The sequence below is a fragment of the Zingiber officinale genome, chromosome 11B, assembly GCF_018446385.1.
Source record: "Zingiber officinale cultivar Zhangliang chromosome 11B, Zo_v1.1, whole genome shotgun sequence".
NCBI lineage: Eukaryota > Viridiplantae > Streptophyta > Magnoliopsida > Zingiberales > Zingiberaceae > Zingiber > Zingiber officinale.
The window spans coordinates 80,629,657-80,652,520 of record NC_056007.1 but is presented as its reverse complement, the minus strand read 5'-3'; the positions used below and the strand labels follow the sequence as shown (position 1 = coordinate 80,652,520).

The 22,864-nt window shown below is 42.3% G+C and overlaps 1 protein-coding gene across 2 annotated transcripts; it reads left to right on the top strand.

The window, feature by feature from the left end:
- The first annotated feature begins 14,618 nt into the window (after positions 1-14,618).
- LOC122034335 (NAC domain-containing protein 92-like) lies at positions 14,619-22,802 on the top strand. 2 transcript variants are annotated; one of them, XM_042593541.1, is made up of 6 exons: positions 14,619-14,669; positions 15,535-15,704; positions 17,645-17,895; positions 17,995-18,171; positions 20,537-20,873; positions 22,240-22,802. In XM_042593541.1, the coding sequence occupies exons 1-6, from the start codon at positions 14,653-14,655 to the stop codon at positions 22,476-22,478; spliced, it is 1,191 nt and encodes a 396-aa protein (XP_042449475.1). In that variant the 5' UTR covers positions 14,619-14,652; the 3' UTR covers positions 22,479-22,802. The 2 variants fall into 2 exon arrangements, with proteins under 2 accessions (XP_042449475.1, XP_042449476.1); XM_042593542.1 differs by lacking the exon at positions 14,619-14,669 and adding an exon at positions 14,736-14,796 and having other exon boundaries at positions 15,535-15,770.
- The last annotated feature ends 62 nt before the right edge of the window (positions 22,803-22,864 follow it).

Genomic DNA, 22,864 nt, shown 5'->3' with positions numbered 1-22,864 from the left:
CATGGTTTCCACATAAGAAAGATTATAAAATTAAATCCTTTTAATTTTAATTGTGGCCGACCACCACCTAAGCTTGGGTTCAAGCTAGGGTCTGCCACCTAAGCAAACCAACTCACCTTGGTTTGGTCGACCCTAGCTTGGGATCCAAGTTAGGCTTGGCTGGCCACCTTAAGGTGAGTATAATACTTTATAAATAAGATGCTACGATAGGGACCGAGAGGAGGAATTGGTTTTGATCTCCCGATGAACTTAAGCTTCCCGTGTTCACCCCGAGCACCCAACTCGAGTTCATCAATAATAACTCATACCACTAAAGAGTCATTATTAAACTACCGCATCAATCCCATATTACTATATGGCTCTTTCTTATCATGAGTGTGTTAATCTCCCTGTGTTTAAGATGTCAAATGTCCACTAATTAAATAAGTTACTGACAACTCACTTTAATTAATATCTTAATCCAAGAGTAGTACCACTCAACCTTATTATCATGTCGGACTAAGTTCACCTGCAGGGTTTACATGACAATCCTTATGAGCTCCCATTGGAGACATTATCAACCTAAATTACTAGGACACAGTTTCTTCTATAATCAACACATACTATAAATAATATCATTTCTCAACTTATCGGCCCTCTTGATTTATCGAGCTAAATCTCACCCTTTGATAAGTCAAAGAAATAAATACTAAATACACATGCTTGTTATTATATCGGGATTAAGAGCACACACTTCCATAATAACAAAGGTCTTGTTCTTTTATTAAGTCAGTATAAAAAGAACTTACCTTAAATGATCCTGCTCAATACACTCAGAGTGTACTAATGTATTTTTATAGTCAAGATAAACTAATACCAAATTACACTGCGACTGATGCGGATATTAGATGAGGGGTAGGGAAGAAATTATGAGGGGAAGGAGGGGAAAATTTGTCATGGCACTGTGTAGGGTTTTAATAGGGAGGAAACACTGTAGCGACGAGGGGGGGGGGGGGGGGGGTGGCGTGGCTTGCCTTCCGCCGCCAAAAGAAGGGGTTTTCTTCCTTCTTCTCGCGTCGATGTCAACGTCGCCGGAGCAGAGGTCGCCGGCCACCACTTCTTCTCCTCTCCCTCTCCTCACTGTGCCGCCCCCTCTCATCACTATGCCGCCCCCTCTCCTCACCGCCGCCGCCAACGGGAAGACTGGCTTCCTCCCTCTCCTGCTCCTCGCTGGAGGCAACGCCGGCCGCCGGCCTCCTCCTCTCTTTCTCTCCCTCTTCTCGCCGACGACACTGACGACGCCCAATAGCATCTCGACTGCTTCCCTCCCCCACCAGCGGCGATACCATCTCCTCCTCCTCCTCTCTCCCGCGACCCACACTGCCGCCGGTCACCTGTCCTCTCGCGACGCAGCCACCGGGCAGTCCACCTCCATCTGTCATCCCCTCGACTCCTCGCGCACACTGCGCCTTAAGGCCGAGGCCGCCGAAGAACACTGCCGCAGCCCAAAGAAGCCTTCAGCGTCATCGGCAGCGACCTCCCTCTCCTCGCTGCGCCGCTGCCGCTTCCCTCTCCTCGCTGCGCCACAGCCGGCTCTCCCTCCTTGCTGCGCCACCGTCAGCAGACCGCCACCGCTCTTCTCGCTCTCGTGCACGCCACCGCCGAGGCTGCTCGTCGTTGATGCCTATCGTCGTCGGGACAGAACCACCCTTTTCTCCCGTTCCCTGCGCAGCAGCTTGGTTCGCTGCCAGTCACCGGGCGCCGCGACCCTGCTTGCCGACGCCTCCATGCGATATAGCCTCCAGGACCAACAACCCCCGCACGACAACAATCCACGTGTCGGCTGTCCTTATGTCGATTTCGTCCAGGCTCCGATTCCGTCTCGTTGTGTGCCGACCTTCATGCCGTATCTCGTTCCAGCTTCGTGTGTTGTGGTGTTTCAGCCTTTGTACCATTGTTATTGTTCGACATCACTGATTTGATCGTATTCTGCTTTTGTTGTTATCCCGGCCTGCGTGCCGAGCTCGTGTCCCGGCCTGCGTGCCGAGCGTGTCCCGGCCTGCGTGTCGATCTAGTGTCCTGGCCTGCGTGTCGAGCCCGTGTCCCGGCCTGCGTGCCGATCCAGTGTCCCGACCTATGTGCTGAGCTCGTGTCCCGGCCTGCGTGCCGATCTAATGTCCCGGCCTGCGTGCCAATCTAGTGTCCCGGCCTGCGTGCCGATCTAGTGTCCCGACCTGCGTGTCGATCTCGTACCTCGGCCTGCGTGCCAGTGCCTTATTCCGGTCTGCGTGCCGGCATTATATCTCGACCTGCAGCTAGTCCTCTAGGTCTATGCCTCGTTCAGCTTCTCATCGTCAGATCCAGCTCTCCATCCTGATCGGACGTCGTTTACTTTTCCGGGTCGCGACAACTCGAGCCGCGTCCCATCCGAGGGCGCCCCCTGGGCCAGGGTACGTTTTCCGTTCATATTTCATACGCATTTCATTATTTTATAGTTTAGTCTGGTACTCATATATTCGTTGGATCTGCCTCGAGCATCGGGGTACCGGGGGCCGGGTCAACCCGGTCGCTGGCTGTAGGTAGTGTTGACCAGAGGACTTTTGGAGACTTGGTCAACACGGAAGCCATCTCAGAACACACCCCCTCCGGGACGTCGTGACTTCGTCAACATTCTCGTCACCTCACCCGACGGTCCGTCCGACTCAGCTTTCGGACAGGATCATTTTGGCGCCGTCTGTGGGAACACAACAACCTGTTCCGGAACGTGAAGATGGACGACGTCGGGAGGTTCTCTACCATTATCACAATCCCGGAGGATCTCGACGCATATATTATATTCTATCCTCACTCCACCTGTATTCGGGAGTCGAGGGATCGAGTGGAGCTTCAGTTGGCTGACAGGTTAGTTTTTCCGTTATGTTTTTTCCCTGACTCCACGGGTACTTGGGAGTTAAGGGACCAAGACAGACCCTTAGCTGGTTGGCACGACTTCCCGATCAGGTACGCTACGAGCTCTGCTCTCTTTTTACGATTATAGGAACTGTTATATTTCCCTGATAAAAGAGTAAGAGCCTAGTTCCTTGATCAAAGACTAGAGCCTTCAATTTCTGATCGGACACTAGGGGCCCAGCTCCCCGCTCATACACTTGGAACACAGCTCCCCGCTCATACTCTAGGGGTACAGCTCCCCACTCATACACTTGGGACACAGCTCCCCGATCATAGACTTGCAGTACCACTTCCCGATCAGGATCTAGGGGCCTCGCTCTTTGATTACAGGCTAGGAACCTTACTCTCCGATCAGGGACCAGGGGCCCAGTTCCTCCATCATGTGTGCTACAGGCTCTGCACCCTTCACCATGAGGCTTTGCATCCTCTTACTGCTACAGGCTCTGCACCCTTCACCATGAGGCTCTGCATCCTCTTATTGCTACAAGCTCTGCATCTTTCACCATGGGCTCAGCATTCTCTTACTGCTATATGCACTTCACTCTACTATTATTATATGCTCTGCATCCTTCACTTGTTGTGCAGCCTCTTACATCTACAGGTGTTGCTCTCTTCACCTACGGTGCTCTGCTTCCTTCCACGACTATGGGATTTGCTCTTTTATATCGGTTTCACGCTCTTTATCTTCTCCTCTCGCTCCACGAGTATTCGGGAGTTGAGGGATCGAGACAGATCCGCAGTCGATTGGCACCACACCGCTGTCAGCTTATCCTTCCCCGTTCGAGGTTGAGTGGTTTTCACTGGTCTCAGACCAGCTTGTTGGATTTCATATTTCCCCCGTTCGGGGTTGAGCGATTGTCACTGGTCTCAGACCAGCTTATTGGATTTCATATCTCCCCCGTTCGGGGTCGAGTTATCGCCACCGGTCTCAGACCGGAATATCATTACTGGTCTCGGACCAGCGCCATCGCCACCGGTCTCAGACCGGAGTGTCATTATTGGTCTCGGACCAGCACCATCGCCACCGGTCTCGGACCGGAGTATTATTACTGGTCTCGGACCAGCGCCATCGCCACCGGTCTCGGACCGGAGTATCCCAGACTCTCGCCTCAGTGCGAGTTATAAGTGAGCTCTGCTCTCGCAACCAACCTTCGGTCGGCTCCCATGCGAGAATCAAAGTGAGCCCTGCTCACGCCCAACGACCTTCTTCCTAACTCTCGGCCTCCGATCGAGTTATAAGTGAGCCTGCTCACGTCCAACGTTCGGTCGGCTCCCATGCGGAATTAAAAGTGAGCTCTGTTCTCACGCCCAACCACCTTTCAGGTCGGTAGTCTCTCGCCTCAGGGCGAGTTATAAGTGAGCTCTGTTCTCACGCCCAACGACCTTTCAGGTCGGCTCCCATGCGAGAATTAAAAGTGAGCTCTGTTCTCACGCCCAACGACCTTTCAGGTCGGTAGTTCCAGACTCTCGCCCCAGTGCGAGTTATAAGTGAGCTCTGCTCTCACGCCCAACGACCTTTCAGGTCGGCTCCCATGCGAGAATTAAAAGTGAGCTCTGTTCTCACGCCCAACGACCTTTCAGGTCGGTAGTTCCAGACTCTCGCCCCAGTGCGAGTTATAAGTGAGCTCTGCTCTCACGCCCAACGACCTTTCAGGTCGGCTCCCATGCGAGAATTAAAAGTGAGCTCTGTTCTCACGTCCAACGACCTTTCAGGTCGGTAGTTCCAGACTCTCGCTCAGTGCGAGTTATAAGTGAGCTCTGCTCTCACGCCCAACGACCTTTCAGGTCGGCTCCCATGCGAGAATTAAAAGTGAGCTCTGTTCTCACGCCTAACGACCTTTCAGGTCGGTAGTCCCAGACTTCTGACGGTCAGGGCTCAGATTATTCTCTTCTCCCCTTGCTCCACGGGTATTCGGGAGTTAAGGGACTGAGACGGATCCTCAGTCGGTTGGCATCACTTTGTGATAAGGTATGATAAAAATTCTGTCCCTTTATATTGCTACAGGTTTCGCTTCTATGGGCTTCAAGGCTTATCCTCCCCCGTTCGGGGTTGGGCTATTACCACCGGTCCCGGACCAGAGTATTACCCCCGGTCTCGGATCAGAATATCACTAACGATCTCTCGGTCAGGCGGTCAGGCGGTCAGGCGATCAGACCAATGCCCATTCGGTCTTCCAGAGACCAAGTCCTGGTGAGACCTTCAGATCAATTCCTGGTCAGGCCTCCAAACTGTTTCTTTGTCAGGCCTTCAGATTGTTTCTGGGTAAGACCTTCAGATCAAGGCTGGGTCAGACCTCCAGGTTGCTTCTTTGTCAGGCCTGCGGATTGCTTCTGGGTCACAAGTAGAGCCGTCAAACGGGCCAACCCGTGGCGGGGCGGGTTAACCCACCAAAAACCCAACATTTGGCGGGGCGGGGCGGGTCGGCCCACCATCCCGACGGACTACAAAATCTTCAACCCAGCCCAATTCAAGGCGGGCTGCGGGTTAGGCGGGCCAACCCGCGGGCCTGTAAAAAAATAAAAATAATAAAAAAATAAACTAATCAATATGAAAAACCATCATTATCAACAAAATGGGCAGTCAAGCAAATATAACCCTCACTAGTGCACGCCGTCCATAAATCTGAAGTTAAACAAACTCTATTCTGAATAGTTGTCAAAACATACTTGAGTTTTTCTTTCTCCTTCAAGTAGATTCGGTTAATATCAGAAACAAGAGTATTTCTAGAAATGCAAGCAACATCAGGATTTATGTACTTCATCCAAGTTCTAATACCATCATACTCAACAAATGAAAATGGTAAATCATGTCTGATGATTGCACAAGCTAGTAACTCACGTGACAACTTTTGATTTATTTTCTTAGATCTCATCTTCCCATCTTGATCAAGAATCATTTGTCCTACATCATTAAACTTTAATTTGTCACAAATTTTAAGATGACGCCACAACGTAGAAGTTCCATATTGTTTACCCCACACTTTACTGTTTTTTACATCCAATACATTCAGCTTTATCTATATTATCAACCCCTTTGATTTTCTTAAAATACACCCAAATATCAGAAGTTTCTTTGGACCTTTTAATTGACCCCTTGTCATGCTTAGCACTTTCCAATTCATCATCTAAAATAACAGTTTGCTTTTGAGAAGTAGAGTCCATTACAAAATCAATCTGAAATATAATAAATAAATTTAGTTTCTAATAAAACTAATCAAACAAAACTCTAAATGTCAATAGCAGAATAGCATAAATTCATTTTTGTGTTAGCCCTCTGGACTGCAGAACAAATCATAAAATCAATCAAAATTCAAAACACACCAGATAATCAGATATGTTGCGCATCAAAAGAGCTAGTCTTGCTATTGCAGAATAGCAGAACAATCAACAAATGCTAAAACATTAGGGAATACTAGAATAGGGACTGTAGATTACTGGCAAATAGAATGAAATTAGGAAAGGAAGCCAAAAATCTTACCTCAAAGTCTCAAACAAGAGCTTGGAGAGTCGGAGACTATTGAACTTGGATTCAAGCTTATCGTCTATTGAAATCGGACTACCTTCTTTAAGCACTCTGCTCTCTGCACTCTACTGGTTCACGCGGCTACGGGGAGATGTAACGATGTTGAGGCAGACGCCACGAGGCGGAATGTCGTTCTACTCTCTGCTGGGCGCTGATGAGTGATGCGTGCGACTATGCTAGCACGAGGTAGGCGGGGTGATTCGACGCCGACGGCAGGTCACAGCAGGTGCTTGTAGGTTGCAGGCTTGCAGCGTGTGCGCCTGCGGCTGCGACTTTGCAAGTGCGAGTGCCGAGTGGGGACGACAGTGGATCTGTGGAGGACTGGAGTCTGGACTCTGGAGGTAGGCGGCGGCAATTTGATGAAGTCTGTCGAAGCTCGAAGCGGTGGGATTGGGAAATAGGGTTTACTGCCTTACTGGATACTGGTTTATGACTTTAGGGGCCTTTAGCTTTTATGTACTGTAGCTACAGTAATTGTTGAAATCTCAGCCGTTGGAATGTTGGATATCATATCTCGTTTTAACTTTTAAATACTATTAATACTACTTGATTTTTTTAATCAAGCCCGCGGGCCAACCCGAGCCCGCCATGGGTTGGCCCGCCTGGACCCGCGACCCGCACGGGCTGACCCATTTAGGCCCGCCAGATGATGGGTTAATAAATTTTCAACCCAACCCACTTAAATTCTTTGGCGGGGCGGACCAACCCGACGGGCCTGACCCAAATTGACGGCTCTAGTCACAAGTCTCCAGATCGAGTACTGGTTAGGCCTCCAGAGCACCTCCCGGTCAGGGTCCCAGACTCTCGCCCCAGTACGAGTTATAAGTGAGCTCTGCTCTCACGTTCAACGACCTCTCGGTCGGCGCTCATCACTCGCAGCTCTGCATGACACTCGTCATACTCGCTTTACTCGTCTCTCTGCCCAGCACTCAGCTCCCACGTTCCGCTCACTGCTGTTGCTCGGTCGGCATTCACCGCTTCACTCGCCGCCCTGCTCGGCACTTATCATCCGTGCTTTTCTCGTAGCTGTTGCCCGATCGGCATTCATCGCTTCACTCGCCGCTCTGCTCGGCACTCATCGTGCACGCTTCGCCGCTCGACTCGGAACCCATCCTTAGCGCTTCGCTTACCGCTGTGGCTGGGTCGGTACTCATCGCTTACTTGTCGCTCTGCACGACATACTCACCCCGCTCGTCGCTCTGCCCAACGCTCGCCATTCGTATTTCGCTCATCGCTGTTGCTTGGCCGTTTACTTGACCACTCACCGGTACCACTCGTCTACTCGCTTTACGTCGATCAACCCATCGCTTAATACTTTTCTCGGTTACGCATTCGACATCGCTCGCTCGGTCTTATTCTGCCATATAGGCATTCTCTCTGTTTCCCTATTGACACTTTTCGGTCGCCTGATTGTCGCTCGATCATTTTACTCAGCATCTCTCGACCGTCTGCTCGATATCTCTCGACATTCGTCAGATTGCTCTTTCGACACTCGCTCAATATGTCTTTTGTCGCTCGGTCGACGCTTATTCTCTTCGTCGCTCCGCCAGGTACTTGGCATCACCATAACTACTCGTTCGACGTTATATGACAGACCTATGATATGACTTTGCATCCAGTAGCGGTTCTATTTTTTGTTCGGATGGGTCTAGTCAGTCGGACTTGCGCCTCCTTCGACTAGACTTGAAGGGGAGACTTGTGATACGGATATTAGATGAGGGGTAGGGAAGAAATTATGAGGGGAAGGAGGGGCAAATTTGTCATGGCACTGTGTAGGGTTTTAATAGGGAGGAAACACTGTAGCGAAGGGGGGTTTTTTTTTGGGGCGTGGCTTGCCTTCCGTCGCCAGAGGAGGGGGTTTTGCTTCCTTCTTCTCGCGTCGATGTCAACGTAGCCGGAGCAGAGGTCGCCGGCCACCACTTCTTCTCCTCTCCCTCTCCTCACTGTGTCGCCCCCTCTCATCACTATGCCGCCCCCTCTCCTCACCGCTGCCGCCAACGGGAAGACTGGCTTCCTCCTTCTCCTGCTCCTTGCCGGAGGCAACGCCGGCCGCCGGCCTCCTCCTCTCTTTCTCTCCCTCTTCTCGCCGACGACACCGACGACGCCCAATAGCATCTCGACTGCTTCCCTCCCCCATCAGCGGCGATACCATCTCCTCCTCCTCCTCTCTCCAGCAACCCACACTGCCGCCGGTCATCTGTCCTCTCGCGACGCAGCCACCGGGCAGTCCACCTCCATCTGCCATCCCCTCGACTCCTCGCGCACACTGCGCCTTAAGGCCGAGGCCGCCGAAGAACACTGCTGCAGCCCAAAGAGGCCTTCGGCGTCATCGGCAGCGACTTCCCTCTCCTCGCTGCGCCACAGCCGGCTCTCCCTCCTTGCTGCGCTGCCGTCGGCAGACCGCCACCGCTCTTCTCGCTCTCGTGCACGCCGTCGCCGAGGCTGCTCGTCGTTGATGCCTATCGTCGTCGGGACAGAACCACCCTTTTCTCCCGTTCCCTGCGCAGCAGCTTGGTTCGCTGGCAGTCACCGGGCGCCGCGACCCTGCTTGCCGACGCCTCCATGCGATATAGCCTCCCGGACCAACAGCCCCCGCGCGACAACAATCCACGTGCCGGCTGCCCTTATGTCGATTTCGTCCAGGCTCCGATTCCGTCTCGTTGTGTGCCGACCTTCATGCCGTATCTCGTTCCAGCTTCGTGTGTTGTGGTGTTTCAGCCTTTGTGCCATTGTTATTGTTCGGCATCACTGATTTGATCGTATTCTGCTTTTGTTGTTATCCCGGCCTACGTGCCGAGCTCGTGTCCCGGCCTGCGTGCCGAGCTCGTGTCCCGGCCTACGTGCCGAGCCGTGTCCCGGCCTGCGTGTCGATCTAGTGTCCTAGCCTGCGTGCCGAGCTCGTGTCCCGGCCTGCGTGCCGAGCGTGTCCCGGCCTGCGTGTCGATCTAGTGTCCTGGCCTGCGTGTCGAGCCCGTGTCCCGGCCTGCGTGCCGATCCAGTGTCCCGACCTATGTGCTGAGCCCGTGTCCCGGCCTGCGTGCCGATCTAATGTTCCGGCCTGCGTGCCAATCTAGTGTCCCGGCCTGCGTGCCGATCTAGTGTCCCGACCTGCGTGTCGATCTCGTACCTCGGCCTGCGTGCCAGTGCCTTATTCCGGTCTGCGTGCCGGCATTATATCTCGACCTGCAGCTAGTCCTCTAGGTCTATGCCTCGTTCAGCTTCTCATCGTCAGATCCAGCTCTCCATCCTGATCGGACGTCGTTTACTTTTCCGGGTCGCGACAACTCGAGCCGCGTCCCATCCGAGGGCGCCCCCCTGGGCCAGGGTACGTTTTCCGTTCATATTTCATACGCATTTCATTATTTTATAGTTTAGTCTGGTACTCATATATTCGTTGGATCTGCCTCGAGCATCGGGGTACCGGGGGCCGGGTCAACCCGGTCGCTGGCTGTAGGTAGCGTTGACCAGAGGACTTTTGGAGACTTGGTCAACACGGAAGCCATCTCAGAACACACCCCCTCCGGGACGTCGCGACTTCGTCAACATTCTCGCCACCTCACCCGACGGTCCGTCCGACTCAGCTTTCAGACAGGATCAGCGACTATTCCAATTGTTTGTTCCTATCTATCTTAGTCGTGAGCTACTGTTTATAATTTATAAGGAACTGATAACATGATCTTCTGTGTGTGACGCCACACACCATGTTATCTACAATATAAATTAATTGAACAACTACACTTAGCATATAAATGTAGATTTTGATCAATGTGATTCTTAAATATTTATACAAAAAGCTAGACTTTTAGTATACACTCTAACAATACAACCATTACATTCCTTTTAAATAGATCGTTCCATGAGCCCTCTACCTATGAATTGACCATTTTCTGTCAATACATATTTATTCGACTCAAACACTAGCCTGAATTAGAGATGTCAGACGGGTCAACACGTGGCGGGGCGGGTCGGCCCGTGGTGGGCCAACCATTTGGCGAGGCGGGCCAACCCGTCAACTTGGCAGTTTAAGAAATTTTCAACCCAACCTAATCTAAGGTGTGTTGCGGGTTTGGCGGGCCAACCCACGGGCCCATCAATTAAAAAAATAAAAAAAATATTTAATATCTTCAATATTTTACTTCAGAAAAATTTATCAATCAAATATATCCATAAATATGTATTTTAAATATAACTGGACATAAACGAGTACTTATGTGGGATGTAAAATACTATTTTTATTTTAAAATTATAATAAAGAAAGATAATAAATTGGTATAAAACTTAGCTTACATGTTTTTCTCAATCCGTGGGTCAACCCAAGCCCATCGCGGGCCGACCCGCGTGGGTCACGGGCCTAGGCGGGTCGGCCTGCAGTGGACTTGGGTTGAAAAAATTTCAACCCAACCTACTTAAATTATTTGACGGGATGGGTTAATCCGACGGATCCAACCTAAATTGGAATTAAAGAGCATTAACCGTTTTAGTTGCTAGTGGAATTAAAATTTCTCTAAATCTTAATTGCTAGAATTGACCGGCTAAAAAATAAATTTATCTAGTTAAAAAATTAATTAAGTATTATTAATAAAAATTAATTAAATATTAGCTTTAAAAATTAAATATGAAAATAGATGAGAAAAAAATATAATTGACTTATAAAATATGATATTTTTTAAATATTATCCAAAAATTATAAAAAAAATTATTCTAACGGATAAATTCTAACCATTTAACAGATAAATTCTAACTATTTAACATTGTTCTTAAAATTTAATCAAATTCATCCATAGGAAATATATAAATAGCTTTTTTAGTTTTAGGTGTCTCTCATTTTCAGTAGGCCAAGTGAACCCAATTAATAACGACACTTGTTCCTTTCACCGCAGTTTGGGATTGTGATTTGCGCGAATGAGAGGGATGCCGTTTCAATGGAAGACAGTGTTTGAGGTGAATAAAAATTCGGCTAATTTGAAGAAATCAAATAAATGGATCAAATTTAAAAATTTTGTTAGATTTATTCAAAACTTTGTTTTTTTTCTTTCTGAAAAATCGATTAATTCGATTTTAAGATTTTTTATTTGATTAAATCGAATAGACCGAATAAATTTAATTTTTTAATCAAATCTAATTTTTAAGACTCTAAATTTTAGACCGAATTATGAAGCCAAATCAAATTTAAAACAAAAATAATTTGTTCGGTTCAGTTTTATTAAAAATTGAATTCGGTTTATTCAATTTTTATCAAAAACCGATTCGATCCAATTTGTTCGAAAAAAATCGATTCCACTCAATCTGATTCTAACCGAATGTTCACCCTATCATAAGCTCTAACATTTCATTACTTTATTCTTTGTCTCACGATAATACATATTAATATTGTACCAGTTATATAAGCAGTACATGTCGTTGAGGAATTACTATTTCATTCTTGAACAATTATGTAAATGAATTCCCATGACTTTGAATGGATGGTTTCGGGTATAAGAATCAAAACTTTGAGTTTAATTTTTCATGACTGGAGAGGTTAATGATTGGTTATTCTAGAATCCTGCAAACACTTATTTATTAAATCCTGGGGCACATTAGAACGTAAGTTTTGGAATTTGCCTAGTGGAGACATTGACCTGGACATAAGCAACATTTTTCGACCCAGATTTAAAGAGACTTTTGAACTCACTTGTTAGAATTTTAAGCTCAGCTAAAGAATATGCTAGGAAGATATTGAGACAGTGAGGTGTCATTTTAGAAGCAAGAGTGATGTAGGAGCATCCATGATCAATTTATATCTTCCGATACGATTATATTCTCTTTCGAGCTATGATGAAAATAAAATAAAGCTGCTAGCATCCCTTTTTAGGTTTTAAAGAAGGATGATCGAAATTATTTACAAAGAAGATGATTAATATGTGGTCTCTTGATTTGATTGTACTATATTTGGAATCTAGATGAGATTGATCAGCTAACTAGATTATCAAAACTCTAGATTTGGTCTTTTAATTTTTTTTCTTTTATTTGTTTTAAATTTTTATGATTCTTTTCTTTAAAGGTCAGTTTAGATTTTCATTTTAAGTTGAGTTTTATTTTATGGTTTTTTTAAATTTTTCCTTATTTCTTAAACTATTTTAAAAAAATGTTAGAATTCTTAGAAAAATATATTGAGTTTAATTTTGACTTAAATAAATAAATTATTTCCATTTAAATTTAGAGATGACTCCTCTTAAATTTATTTATAAATTATTTTTCTATATCTTTATTTGTAAATTTTTAAATGAAGGTCGCATTCGGAATTTCTTTCCCTATGTCAAAGAGATTGATAGATCCACCATCGGATCGGAAGCTCTTAGACTAGCCTTAGAGAAGCCTAAGTTCAGAGTGAATTGTAACTACGCTATGGAGATTGAATAAGTTTTATTAGGCCTTTGGCCTCCTTTATTAATTAGAACTAGAACAAAAGAGACAAGTCAGCTCAGAATTAAATAAAGGCTATATTTTTTGTCCACAACCCAAGAAGAAAGAGAAATTATATAATTTGGTCAACCGACTCGATCAACTTGTTCGGAACATCACAATCAATCAACAATTGGCAACAAAAAGTGAGGAATTACTCACCACAAATACACATAATTAACATGTTGAAAATAGACATCAAATGCATAATATTGTAAAAGAGTTTCTAACGTTTACAATCTAAACAAGCAATGACTTGGTTTAGCTTTTTCTCTTATCTTAACTCTCTTTTGATTTTTTTTTTTTAGTGAAATCATAATTTTCCAGCTCTAGAACACTGTGTTTGACCCACAATTGCTTTGCAATTCAAACCAGAAACGTGCTTTGGCGGAACTAAAGCACGCTTGATGGACTAAATTCTACTCTGTTCCTTATTTTGACGGGAAACTTGGTGCTTCGCTTATTATACTTTGTTGATCATTAGTCTCATTGATATCCCAAACCTATCGCTTTCCATTAATTAATTTTTTTTGGGACCAATATGAAATCAGTTTAGATTCCAAATGATGTGATCCTCTTTAATTTTGTATTTTATTTTTTTAAAAAATAACAGTTACGTGACAGTATTTTCTTTACGGAAACAAGTCAATATAATCAGTCCTCTTCAAAAAAATCCATACATAGCAATAATGTGGCTTTATTCATTGAATCGTCGGGAGCGAGACCTTTTATCACACACGATCGCATTATCTTAATCTCAATGAGTGGATCGGATTAAAGTCAAGATTTGACGTGGACGGGAGCAGATTTCGATTGACCAGAGGCGGTGGTTGTCGGAGGCTAGATAAGTCGATCAGGAGATGATTAATTTGTAATTATAGTTATCTTGCAATCATTTGTCCAATTATAATTAATTATGATTCCTTTCTAAATTTATCATCTCTTATAAAATCTGTGTTCATTCCCTAATTAGAGGCCTAAAGATCATCTTTACTCAGTACTCGACAGTTAACCACTTATATATTATCAACGGTTATCTATCTTAATTTAAATTATAATTTGAGGAATGATGAATTCAATACAAAATCATAATTAATTATATACGCATGATGATCATGATTCAACTATCATTACAAATAATTCATCTTTTAATAATAATAATAATAATTATTATTATTATTATTATTATTATTATTAATATTAAGTAGAGACGGAGAGTAGTAATTACTTGAATTGTCAAATTTCAAATACGTTGGTAGATAAGCATGGCGGGTACCTTTCGAGTTAAAATTATTCAAGACGCGGCCCTTATAATTGTCATTCGCTTTTAGTAAAAAATCTGTTAATATAATCATTATCGCTTTGTTAATTATTAATAATGACGGAAGCAATCGACTTTTTTTATATTTTTTTAAAAAAGTAGTCTTTAAAGGAGCTTCTTGCCTATGTGTCAGTCACTCATGGACTCCAGGGCCCACCTTCCACCGCCCAGGAGTAGAGCAGGGTTTGACCGCAGCAACGCGTAGCGTCGATTGCAGGCATAGCGGCCAGGACGCCGTTACAAACGCCGGCATCTTCCGTACGTTCAGTGACGGCTCTAAGCTGCGATGACGCACATAACGGTACCGTATGCAGATGACGTCACTCAAGCGGCCCGCCAGGTCGGTGGCAGTGGTGCGTCGCGACTCCCTCTATAAATTCTGCCCCCTGCTGCCGCCCCCCCTTTCGTTATTTTCGCCGGTTGGAATTTGGATCGAGCGATGCGGGGCGCTTCCAGGTTGGATTTCATGATTCCTTGTGGCTCTTCTCGTCTCTCAAGGTTTTTCTTTCGTTTAGGTATCAGTTCGGTTTCTTCGAGCGGTCGGAGATTTGATTCTGTGGAGCTATTCGAGCATCGTATCAGAGTTTGTTCTTTGATTCCTGCCTTTTTGGAAGAATTATGCCTTTCCATTATTGTTCAATCACCTTGACGGGAATTTTTTGATTCTTGTTTAGATCGATTTTTTTTTTGTCTTTTGTTAAGAATTTGGAATTTTAGTAGCTTTTTTTGGTCGATGGTGTTGTTTGATGGGATCAATTTTGTTCGAGATTTACGAGAAATAAGAGAATTGCCAAGTGATCCTATGGAACTTGTTTATGGTTTTTGGTTTCGAATCGTGGTATTTAATAGGTAAGTGTAGATTTATGCTGTTTGAGTGCAATTTAAGAACTTCCTTTTGGTTGGAGTTTTAATCCATACTCCAGATACCGCTTAACGAAGCGTCTCGTTTAACATCTTTCCTATAAATTATTTTTATTCATTTATTTTTGAGCTAGCGTGTATGTATATATTTTGGTTCCATGATTCTGTAACGCTCTTTGATTTTGGATGAATTTTACACAAGGAATCATTTTATTTTTGTTTTATCTATCTTGGTCTCCGTTTGTACTCTGTCAGCCTGGCAAGTAGAGAAAATCCAGACGTGGATAATTTTCTGTTGTTCTCTACGTTCTTATATTGTGTTATGATAGATCTCTGTTCGTCAATCAATAAACGTCCTGGAATTTTTTGTCTTCGCACTTATTTGTTTCCCTTAAACAAGGGTTTCTTCCATTTCATAAGCAACCTGTAGCATAACTAAAGCTCGCGCTTGCTGAATTAGGATCAACCTGCGGCCTTCAGTAGCTGAGTCTGTTCCAGTGGACATTAATATCAATTCAACAGATGAAGAACTCGTACAATTCGTGATTGGAAGGCAAGCTGGAGATCCCACTCCGCAAAATGTCATCACTGATGTTAATCTGTTCGATGTTGAACCATGGAATATTCCTGGTTAGCTTTGGATTATCCTTGAGCTGCCTGTTTTGTATGATTGTCATAGTTGCTTTCGCAGTTAAGGTATTGAATTGTAAATTTTGATCTGCAAAAACTAGTCTTTCTTGGAATAATAGGGGTATAGATATTACAAATCTAAATGGCTCTTGTTTCATGGTTATAAATTTGGTTGTCAAATAATTAAAATATGTGCAATCCTCTAGATTGCTTGTATGGAGATTTTAGGTTATTGAAACTACATATAGTCTTCTGAAAAACTATAATATTACTTGATAAAGAGAATATTAGTAATAATATTTGTTATTTGATGCTTATGCTGCATTTGGTTATTTTCATGCCAATTTGGTCTGTATAGCTCTCACACTGAGTTTTAAAGGGGCTGTGTTACTTATTTCAACTATTAGCTGATTGATGGTTTCAGTGACATAGGCAGGCTATAAATTTCTCTTCTATACAATTCTTGACAATGATTATGTAGACTACAACTAGAAAATCTAGTTCACTTGGGCTGTCAACTCTCCTCTGTGATCTAACTAAAGAAAATTCTAGTAATTATAAGAATTTTCCTTGAATTTGTAAAAATTGGCTTATGAGGTGGTATGTCTTCCTTGTTTTCAGTTTCAGTTCCCCTACTTAGCATGTATCTTTCCCATCAAATGTAAATATTGTAAAAGAGTTAGTGATTTGGAGGATATCCTGGAGGTCACCAGAAGGGGTGCTTGGGATAATAAGCTAAGTTTCTCCCATAGAACTAATGTTAGAAATGTTAGAGTAGCTTTTAAGATTCTCAGTTTTGTTAGATATGAAGATTTGGAAATCAAACAATTTGACTAAACATCAGGGAACTTAGAGGCTTTCTGTTTAGGTAATGTAAACTTGGTTAGTTATCCATGTCATCAAAGTTGAAGGTGATGATTCTGAACTTTTGATTCAAAGTGAGCCAAACATGAGTAGCTGTAAGATACATATATTAGCTGGTTATTCATGCTTCAATCTTTGGCAAGTTTAGTCACAATAGCTTATGTACCCGTCTTGATTATACAGACACCTCAATATCAATAAGTTGATAATGCTATCTTTCTGATTAGAGGGTGCATCATTCATATTCTTATGAGGTTGTAGGTATCAAATATCATTTGTCTTTATGTATCAAAAGTACAAAACACACCTTTTCCACTTGCTTGATCACTTATCTAGAAAGAATGATGTAATTTGGGTTTTCCTCACTTGTATTGCATTCTACTTCTAAATTTCTCAGATGATCTATAGCCAGTAGATCAATCAGTTCATATGTAAGTGAATGATTGAGCTGAGGCCGTACATCTTCCATACATTTGATTCTGTAAGTGTAATGAATATCTATCCAGACAGATCATGTGGCAAGAATTTGTGTGTTTGGTCGGGATAAAAAAAAAAGGGCAGCCTGGTGCACGAAACTCCTGCCATGCGGGGTCCCAGGGAAGGATCCATTGTACGCAGCCTTACCCTGCTTTTTATCAGAGGCTGTTTCCAGGATTCGAATTCGTGACCTTTTGGTCACATGGTAACAACTTTACCGTTGCGCCAAGGCTCCCCTTCGGGATGAAAGGGAAAAAAAAACTTGTCATAACTTTAATCAGACGGTGAATTTGCTTGGGATTCTAATATGTTGATCATCAATTTGCATACCAGTAGAGAAAAAAAGTTGCAATCATATGGAATGCATTCGGTACTTTTTAGAAAGGCATCCTCGATGCCAGATTATTACATCAACTGATGAAATTCAAAAGGGAACCCGTGAAAATCTGTCAGGAAGCCTTATACTGTTATTTTTAGAGTCAAGGTTATGCCCGGACGGCAAGCTTCTTATTTATTTAAGCCTCCCTCTGCTTTGCTTTATGATGTCCTCATTAGGTATTTAACTAGACTAATAAACTGGTACGGTCAATATTATGCAGAAAACATGTTGTTCCTGTACAATCCAGAAGGCAGAATATATCCTAAAGGAGACTGTGATTCAAAAGCAACAAGAACTGGATATTGGAGGCCAACAGGTAATTGCAGAATACTCACGAGTGGCTTCAGTTCTGGTTGGAAAACAACATTTGAATATTTTAACGGCAAATCACCTATTGGAGAAAGAACTGGGTGGGTGATGCATGAATATCATGCAGAACCTAGTTCATTGAATGGGCATAATTTCTCAAAGGTACTCAAGAAGTTGTATCCATACTGCTCTTGTCCTATATAGTTTCTGTATAACCTCATTAATGTTTTAGAACTTGCCATTTCAATTTTTTTTTTCCAGGACTATAGTTCTTTGTATAGAGTATTTCTTCAAAGTGATAGACGTGCAATCCACTGGGAAAATTATTCTGCATATCCAGACAGATTATTTGGTGAGGATGTAGACCGCATGTTACCAAACCTTGTAGAACAAGAAGAGAGAGAATTGACTTCAAGGAATTGTTCCCACAATTCTCAGGTAGTAGTTTTTTTTTTTCCATTCCCATAGTTATGATATCTTTCTTAGTAACAGAGTTGTTCTTGCCTTGTTCGTTTTCATTGATTCATATCTAAACGCGTAACAATTTCTGATTTGCAGTCCTAGGAGTCTGATCATTGTTTAGAAACTCTAGTTCAATTAGTTATCTCATATTTTATCTATTTAATGCAAACTTTTTTAAATAATGTTAAACCGATAGGCCTAATGTTTTTACTGAAGACGTGAGGGGGCCTTTGAAGATGAATTAAGAGGAAATTCTTATATAAAGGAATTTTAAATATCTTAGAAATCTTATTCATCGAGGAGATATGGATGAAAATAAATAGAGAATGATTAACTTGAGAGAGCTTTGATTAAAACTGAAGGTGTGTAGAGTAAAAAAGTGAATAAGTATAAGCGGTGAGCTAAGATCCAAAATAGTTAACTTCAAATAGATAGCGCAAATAAGTCTTATTGTCATTTTTATTGCATAGACCCAGTCTTGCAACTTCGCAACAACAATGTTGTTCTATTGCATAAACCAAGTCTTGCAACTTGGCATCTTAATCCAAAAGCAAAACACAGATAATAGGGAAGGATCAGTGCAATCACTGCTTTAGTGTGGATTGGTGCACATACACAAATCACTCTTTTTATGGAAAAAAAAAGATGTTTACTGTAGGAGAGACTCCTATGATTAGCATAGATAATATATATAAATTGTTCAGTACATGTTAACTGACAGTGCAGAGTGCAGACATGCTAAAATAGAAGACAATCTACCTATGCTGAGCATTTGCCACAGCAGCTCAAAACAGATTGTAGCTAGGCAACTACATCAACTCTAAAATAGAACCTAAAATTGAATTTCAAACTGAGAATCGGTCCACAGCCCCTCAGTTCACCCTTTGGTAGATCTGCTGCTGTCTTTAATCCAGTGCTTCTCAATATGTAGTAAACCTGCTTTTCCACCCTGCCAAGGAACTTCTCAACAATTTTTTTTTTCCTCGGCATGAGTTCGCTCATCCAGTCTGCACAAAGGTGAAGCCAACTATAACTTGGTGGTGTTCTCCACTCTTGTGACCTGAATATCATCAAGTTATCACAGCGTATCCAGATTGTCAGCATCCAAGCTTGAGCCATTGTAGCAAGATAGTTGTTTGTGACTTTTGCTCTTTCATCTTCAAATAGGTCTTCAATTAGCTGCTTCATTGGATACTGGTGGCCTCTGCATGTCAGAAGCAACCGAAATTTAGTGAATAAACATCCTGCAAAAGTATGGTTGATTGTTTCTTCATGGTATTTGCAAAATATGCATAGTGTGTCATCCATGAGTAATAATTAACTATTGGTGTGAATTTTGTCTTTGACCACCAACCAACTAAATATCTTGATCCTCCTTGCAGAGGAACTCTTTCACATTCTGGTAGAAACTGGTTGTGCATTTGGGCTATAAATGAGGACGTTCTACGTTTGCTTTACCGAAAGCCCCCTGCTGCTAGTCCACCTTTAAGAGATTGAATCTGATGTCTCTTTTTTTACTTTGGATCACATCTGATACATGATTCACTGTTGCAACCAAATTTTTGAAACACAGTACCAAACTTACTATGTTTAGAAAGGGGATTTATCATCAAAAACAAAAAAAGAATATCATGTAGGTGAGTAGGTCCAGACTGAGAAAATTTAGTATATGCTGGCAAAAAGACAATTCGTTTGCTCCCAGCTCCTCTGTCATCCTGTCCCCATGCCAACACGTGAGAAAATTGAGTATAAGAGATAGATTTGATTGATCAAGTGAGAGATGCAACTGGCATATGGAATATTTCAACACCTAGATTGTCTCTTCATCCTTTGTGTGCTTGCCACACCATAAATTGTGTGAAGATCAACATAGATAAGTAAGGAAGTTTATGTTAAGAATGGGATGGGGCTCTAGGAGAATAATTCAGTAAGACAGGAGAAGAAAAAGTTGGATATGGTGTATGTATTGTGTATGAATTATCTGAAAGCAGTTGAATCAAAATGGAATTCTATGTGTTAGGGCTTATATCTGATTGTAAACATTTAGTACATGCATAGATTTTGTGCATATAATCTATGGATTTTTTTTTTATTTGCTTGCCAGTCTTCACAGGCAGTTTGATCACCCTAGTGTGTTTGATCCTAATGTTCACCACTGGAAACTTTGTTCCTGTGTACCAAGATAACTAGTTAATCCATCATGATAGCGCCTACTCTATATTATGCTAGCATGCTGTGACCTGAGCTTGCCACAGAATTGGAAGACATACTTACAAAACTTAAGAGATTCATTCATTAACTTGATGTGAGTGCTTACTCTCTTCCATTTGTGCCCATGCAGATTGTCGCTGAGAAAGATCAAGGGGAATCAGCACTGTCCAGAAGCAGGCCAAATGAACCTGTTTCTATGAATTTTTCTGAAAATCGCTATGATATTTGTGATTTTTTAAATGGAGAATACTTGGAACTGAATGATCTATATAGTCCAGATACACATGCTAGTTCAGACGATTCCAGCATTATGTCAATAAATTCTGATGAATTTGACCCTGCTGCATTATTAATGAATATTGGAAATGATCATAGATTTGGAATACAAGAAGAGCGCACAAAATATGACTTCAATATTTCTGTACCCGTCAGATCAAATCAGGTGCTCATTAAGCCATCTCCACCAGGTATATCAATTTTATGCCAGAGCTAATAATTAAATTTTTAAGAGAAGTCATAGCACTCATGGTTGTTGGAATTGCTCCTGTAATCTTGTAAGGAACTTGCATACGTTTGCTTGTGCATCCTCCTTTAGAAATGTAATCTAGCAATACTACTGTTTCAGCATTCATCAATCTTCTATCATTTGGTTCTAATGATATGGCATCCTAAGGATAAGTTCCTGTAATCTTGTAGCATAAATTTCCTTGTGCATCCTTCTTGAGATATATGTAATCCAGCAATAAGACTGTTTTGTCTTCATCAACCTTCCATCATTTGTTTTCTGATAACCTATAGTTGATATGATTTCCTAAGGGTCAATTTTTCTAGCAAACTTATGCATAACCTTGTCATTATGATTTATTAGACAAGCTAATCCCACACATGCATGTTTCCTTGTAGTTAAATGTTAATAATTTTTTTTCAGCTGCTTATGCAGCAAGCGCATCATGATTACATCCTATATTTTCCGTGGAACAGTTGTATTCCTGTTCACTTCGTATTGGATTTTGGACATAACTAGGTTTCACAACATTTACATTTCATCATTATTGATGTGATGGATTCTGTATGGTTTCTTTATTCAAATAGTTATAATTTTAAAGTTGTTAGGATCATGCTTTAGACCTTTACATGATTTATGATTGGTACAGTAAGTACATGTATAAGTACTAATTATTATTGGCAAACTGAAGTTGGGAATTGATATCTATCTAGTTTCGATAATTCCTAATAGGGGCACCTCCTTAAGTGTAAAACCTCCAAAATAGTCTCTCATTTCACTAGGTCATCAAGTCAACTAAATAAATCAAAGTAGACTTGACTGGCATCAAGTTTTACCAGACATAATAATCATTTCACTATACAAAACCTACGCAAACCTACACGAGTTCAAATTTATACAAGAGTGCATTAATGAATTTCTAAGAATCTCAAGAACACACTGGTAGTATCATACTTGTATTTTGATTCGTGGAGATCCATTTAAATGAAAGAGCACATTTGTAGGTTGTTGGGCATTTATGAGATTAGGTAAATCTGGTGGTCATTTTCTAACTTTTAGTATGCGATTTTAGAATTTTGCCACTCAACTTTTTAGGAAAATTTTAATTCATCAATCAATCAACTTACTTGAATTCTTCCCTATATTTTTGATGGTCATCTGACATTGATCTACATTCTACATCTCAACTTCACACTTGCGTTACTTATATCCAAAATTATATTTTTCATCTGGTTTATTTCATATGTTTGAAGTTAAATTTACATTTCTCCATCTGGATCTATCTAAATGAAATTTACAGATTTAAGCATTGCAATTTCTACTCACAGGCTCGATCATTACAAACAATGGTCTTGTTATTCAAGAGAGCCATCCATCCAGTTGTCTGAATAGAACTGAACCGACTTCAAACCCACGACTACCCTTACCAAGCGACGAACAGCAACATGTGAAGGCTTCTACATCTAGCAAATATAGGGGCAGCCATACTTCAAAAGGGGATGGCTCGAATTCGGTTAGGAAGATCGCAAAGATAGGAAAAAGATACTGCTGCTTTGCTTCATTCTAATCTAACCTCTGCTCTGATATTATCTACTTCATAGGTCAATTGAGGGATACAGGAACAATAAGATTCTTGTAAGTTGTCAAATATAGATGTTGCTACACCCTATAAGTAAATAATGGTAGTAGTTGGGAATGAGAGATTGAGTCAATTAGAAGTCCATGCACTTGTAGAGGTTAAGTTAATGTATTTAGGTATTTTGGTTTCACTTTATGTATTGCTAAATACTACAGTTTGGTGAATATTTGTTTCACCATAACCATGCATACGTAAATTAAAATTTCATCAAAACTTATTTTGGCATTCAATGAAAAATCCTACTTTTATTTATTTTTATTTAATCTACCTGTTTTATGTTTCGTTGTTTATATTTTCAATAAATAAAATTTAAA

What these genes read in the sequence shown, in the direction of transcription:
- LOC122034335 (XM_042593541.1), top strand. An exon ending in ATGGGCATAATTTCTCAAAG is followed by an intron (nt 17,896 to 17,994) that starts GTACTCAAGAAG and finishes TTTTTTTTCCAG; the next exon opens with GACTATAGTTCTTTGTATAG. An exon ending in ATTGTTCCCACAATTCTCAG is followed by an intron (nt 18,172 to 20,536) that starts GTAGTAGTTTTT and finishes GTGCCCATGCAG; the next exon opens with ATTGTCGCTGAGAAAGATCA.